Raw genomic sequence first — 5022 nt, forward strand, 5'->3', positions numbered from 1 at the left:
AGGAATTTGGTGATTTTGTTCTTTTTCAATAGTGAATTTAATTGTTGGTTCTTTATTATTCAGATAACATAAAAATTCATCAAGTTTTTGTTCGCTATGACTGTAAATGGATAAACGTCATCAATATAACGCCACCAAATTATTGGTTTAAATTTGTAATTATTAACGAAAATCGATTCAAAATTTTTCTGAGTTAGTATATCGAGAAAAGGAATTTGGTGAAATTATTGATTATAATTATTATTACAATTCATTTATTGATATTGCAGATCTTCAAGGAAGCACAGCTACACTTACCGTCACAGCGACGGACAGCGGCGATCCTCCGAAGAAAACCAGCGTTCCCGTCACTGTCCATTTTCCCGGCTTCACTGGAGTTGCTGCGGCCGGGACTGCAGCCAGCAAAAGCTCGGGCAGCGGCCCGATTCTACTGGCAGGCCTTGGAGTGGTTCTGCTCCTTCTGAGCTTAGTGGTCGCCGTCTTAGTCGCATACATTTACAAAGTGTAGGTCGTTTGAATTTGAGTGAAAATCTACGTGATAAGATTTGGGTTGTTTCCTTTTTAGAAAACGAAAAAGCAATGCTGAGCAAAGTGGCGACGTGAAGGACAAGGCCCTGCTGAAAAGCCACATCAGCAACCCGATGTTTAGCACTGATAAAATGCGTCCCGGGACAGCAGTTGCGCTAGGTGGAATACCTAGTGAAGCTAGTAAATCAAGAGTACCCAGTCCGAAGGTACATCCGGCTCCTCAACCTCCTGCAACGGACCTTTGGACTTCAACAGCGGGCCGAGTTAAGAAGCTAAGCTGGGGAGACAAGGTGCTAAATTGTTTCAATCTGTCCAAAGTCGGCACATTATATTGTTAATATTTTATTACCTGATTGAACACCCATCGATTAAGTGACTGCTTTAATGCTCTTTTCGTGGTTCTTTATAGAAGACACTCAAATTTTGTTTTCATTTCTGAGTTTTGCATTAAAATTGCCATAATTTGTTATCCGCCGTAATCGACGGTTTGTTGCATCATTTACTGGTAATTTACTTTTTTTCGGCAAATGTGCATTGCATTGCATTTTCTACGAATTACCAAATATTTTATTTTAATAGTATTAAGCGAATTTAAATAGATCTTAACAGTAATAAAAAGAAACCCCCATTTCTTCCTCAAAAAGCCGAAAAATAATCGGATTGCGGGCATACTTTTCGTACAAAAATCTAAACTGCCGACTGATGATTTAGACGCATTCAAACTATTTCATACTGACGCGACCCCCTGTATATAGTCAGTCAATTCAAGGCTTATCACCTCAATTTGATGCGGATCCATTTATGAAAACCGTAATATTCTCTACTATTTTTTAGAAAGTGTTTTTTTTTTCAGTCACACTCATTTTCTGTTTTTAAATTCTTTAATTGCGTTACTTTTCGTCTTTTCATGCAAAGCAGAAAAGATAAATTGCAAATTCGACACCATTTTCTCGGCAGTTAAAATTGATTGTTTTTTTTGCAGACTGAACCAGGAAGCGTCGAAGATCTAGAAGAGTTGGATACCATTCCGAAAGTTTTAGAGAGTAACAATCTCACTGTATATTTTTAGAAACTCTTATATACTTTAAATGTGTGCGAAAGCAAACCTAGTTTTATCAAATTTGTATTAGTTGCGTTCCTCAATTTAAATAATAAATTGCGAAGGGTGTCCATCCGCGTTTTTTTGTCCTTCAAAATCAATTTTAGCACAAGAAAAACTGAAAAAGTGCCGCTTTTTCAGTTAAATTTTCCCTCTAATTGAATTAAATCTATTTAATAAAAAAAACTGGCGACAAGACATTATAGACACCCTGCAAAATAGCTTCTAATGTGTACGTATACTTGTAAGGGCCGGCAGATGCATACAATATAGTTAGTTTAATCAATGCTGTTATATTATTCTGTAATTATAACTAAGTGGATTGTGTTAAAATTGGTAATAAATATTTATTTCTTCTTAATGGCCCGGATATTAATTAATGCTGATGACCTCTTGCTGATTTTCATGCATATTAGATGAACCGTTAATGTTTAGAGGCATAAACCCGGGGCCTTAATAAGTCAAATTAAAAAATCAGTGAATGCAATAATTTGCCAAGTACACTGGGTGTATATTTCATACAGTCAGCACAGAAAACTACTAATATCGTCAAAACAGATTCAAAATAGTGTGTAGTAAAAATGTTAAAACATCTACAACCCAATAATCAATCACAAGAACTCATACTAAAGTACTTTCTCTCATAACGGAATTTCTTTGCACTTGAATGTAGGTCAAGGAACGTTTACAAACTGTATTTTAATCATTGGCTTCATACTAGGAATTTTGGCGAAAAACAGTATTTTCCCCGTTATTGCATAACACGCTCAATTATTAAAACAGTCTTAAACTAAACACGGTTGGCAAAAATGCACCTAAAGCTTTTAGCGATCCGATGCGAAAGTCGAGAAGAAGCACCCACAATGTGAGAGTTATTCTTCCGAAGAAAACGGATTAGCGCGCGTGTAGTTCCGTGTCCAGCTCGTCTTCTCATTTAAATATGTTCAAGCGTCGCGTTTGTCTTTTTGCGCTATTCGTGCTGTTTTGTGAAAATTACTGCAACGCTATTTACCTGACCAATACAAGTCATGTAAAAAGAAGCGACAACCCGGCCGTGTGGACTGAAGAGGGCCTTTGGGGCCCCTTGCTAGAAGAATGGGCCTTGGGAAGTCAAAATCACAGGTAAAATTGTGTTAATCACAGGAAAAGGTGGGAAGAACTTTGAATATGGATTGTTGATGAAACGAGTTTTCAAGAATGTGATTTCATGCTGGAAATGAATGATTATTTGAACATAAAGCAAAAACAGGGGGTTTAAACGAAATGAGAAAAACGCGATTAAAAATGTTTTCGATTTTAGAGAAAGCAGAGTAATGCAAATCCCGATCTCCCAACACGCTTACGTTGTCCAAGAGCGCGCTGATATTGAGGTGCAAGAAGGGAAAATTGGGAATGGAAAAATCATCACAACTACCAAGCCCAGTAACAGCTACAGGCCATCATCAGGCAACAAGCCGCCACCACGCCAGGTGTCCGAAACGGATCTTTACTTATTGGGGGCAATAGAGAAGTTGGTGTACAAAGTGGATTTTATGGAAAAGCGTCTAAGGCGCGTGGAAGAAATGCTGTACTATGTGATGGCTGGTAACAGAGTTGATGTTGGTAAGAGATTAACAGGGAAAACCCACCTCGAATGCATATTTATAAATAAATAAACAAGTAATTTATCTGCTCTAGAACCATGCGCGGATAATTTCACAAGAGTAGCGCAAAATTGCTACATGTTTGCTAGCATGGCTGGCAGAGAATACGACTGGAAAGTGGCCAGTAAGCATTGCAAAAAAATGGGAGCAGTCCTGGCCGAAATGGAGTCCATCGAAGAAAACCAAGACCTCATCGCCCATATACAGAACGATGCCCATCTTAAGGGTGTGTTTCTCGCGAAGAAACTTTCGAAACTACTCACTCATTTGATTGCAGGCAAAGACTTTTGGGTGGGCGGCCTCAATCCAGGCCTGCTATGGATCTGGAGCAACACTGCCAGGCCCATTGTGGCCCCTGGATCGCAAAACAACAAAGAAAACCCTTCATCTGCGATTCAAGGGTCGGGCCGGTGTCTTCGACTAGCCTACAATCCGGCACTTCGATCTTACGCTTACAAGGGAACAGACTGTTCAGTTCGATACAGTTACATATGCGAAGCGCCTGAAGAAACATCGAGCAATGAAATCCAAAGGATTGGTAGAAGCAGGAAAATCTTCGACGAGCTGTAAAGGATTGAATTGTTAGTGGGCTATTTATTCGTGTATTTTATATTCAAATATCACTAGAGTTGTATCGACTTTTAGTCCTCACTTTGCTAATAATAAAGGCAATTGCCAATAACTATTATTGATTAAACTGGTTTTTTTACTTTCATTACCTTGATAGTTAGGGAAGGAAAACCTTTAAACAGTTTCAAAAACACATCTATTGAATCAAATAAATCCAGTTCAGTCTGAAGATTTCCCAAACTTTTCGAATCGACACACTGAAATGTACATTTGGAAAAACAATCAATTCATCGGCAACTCACTGAACTGTTTCAATGTATCCAAGTCTTTCATTAGTAACTGTAAGGTCTGTCTTGTTTTCGGATATTTTTCCTCCACCTCGATGCTCAGGCCCTGCTCCAGATCATCCAGCTGCTTTTCAAAATAGTCCAACCGCTCATCCACCAGCGATTCCGCATCAGAAATGTGCTCCAGCAGGTTCAACCTGCAGTCAGCTGAATCGATGGCTGCTTTGGGCCGCGGTATAATCGGGGCCGAATTGCTATTGATATTCAGCATCGGTATCTCTTCTTTGCTGCCCTTCAGGATCATCATTAGCATGTTATGATTGGGAGATTCTTCTTTGGTCAATTCAATTTCGTTTTTCACGTACTGGTGCTCGGGACTGTCCAGCGATGCCTTCCTGTCGCCGTTTTGCTCTTTGCTATCGGGCTTCTCCTGCAGTTTTGGTTTGTCCCATGGTTTCGACCACAAGTATAGTTTAGGATGGTTTTTTACTCTATAAATTGGTGAGACAATATCTTTAGTGGGTCCAAGTGTCTTTTAGATATAAAAAAAGAGCTTTTCTGGGTAAAACAGTTCGATTTTGGACGTGCTTTTAAAGCAAAGAACTTCAACTTCAAATACTTTTTGTTTGTCGGTATAGCTACAGTTATTCAGGTTATACGACACGAAAGATTGCTGCAAGACTATTCGATTTTTTGGATAAGGAGAGGTCATCTGGGGGTACATTTGAATACCCAGTACGTTATTGTACGATAAGGATTTACGATAAAAAATAAATGTCTTCTATTGCGGTTTATCTTGCTTAAAGCTTGCGGTGTCTGAGATATTTGGCGCTTTGGCCAATCAAAATTGGGATCTTTTGCTAAACCTTAGATTCCCAATGTTTATTGAGAATAT

At 38.9% G+C, this 5022-nt stretch overlaps 3 protein-coding genes across 7 annotated transcripts in view; 2 read left to right on the forward strand and 1 right to left on the reverse strand.

Moving 5' to 3' along the window:
* Positions 1–1988, forward strand: part of LOC109537399 (protocadherin-23) — a gene marked incomplete in the record, with an annotated part of 12461 nt that extends 10473 nt beyond the window's left edge. Inside the window, 3 exon segments of the mRNA XM_048665303.1 lie at positions 270–504; positions 566–818; positions 1511–1988. Of these exon segments, the coding sequence (XP_048521260.1) occupies positions 270–504; positions 566–818; positions 1511–1597 (575 nt within the window).
* A 675-nt stretch (positions 1989–2663) lies between these two features.
* LOC109537401 lies at positions 2664–3967 on the forward strand. The gene is made up of 4 exons (XM_019904111.2): positions 2664–2749; positions 2928–3229; positions 3305–3496; positions 3548–3967. Exons 2-4 carry the CDS (start codon positions 2941–2943, stop codon positions 3838–3840), a joined length of 774 nt encoding a protein of 257 aa, XP_019759670.2. The 5' UTR covers positions 2664–2749; positions 2928–2940; the 3' UTR covers positions 3841–3967.
* A 52-nt stretch (positions 3968–4019) lies between these two features.
* LOC109537397 (PHD finger protein 20) overlaps positions 4020–5022 on the reverse strand; it is a 9973-nt gene continuing 8970 nt past the window's right edge. For all 5 annotated transcript variants that reach the window (XM_019904103.2, XM_048665301.1, XM_019904105.2 and 2 more), the window contains one exon: positions 4020–4618. In XM_019904103.2, coding sequence (XP_019759662.1) covers positions 4123–4618 — 496 coding nt within the window. In that variant the 3' untranslated portion in view covers positions 4020–4122. The remainder of the gene's footprint in view (positions 4619–5022) is intronic.

Source organism: Dendroctonus ponderosae, unplaced genomic scaffold (genome assembly GCF_020466585.1).
Source record: "Dendroctonus ponderosae isolate FM_Combo_2020 unplaced genomic scaffold, Dpon_F_20191213v2 Dpon_F_20191213_3, whole genome shotgun sequence".
Taxonomy (NCBI): domain Eukaryota; kingdom Metazoa; phylum Arthropoda; class Insecta; order Coleoptera; family Curculionidae; genus Dendroctonus; species Dendroctonus ponderosae.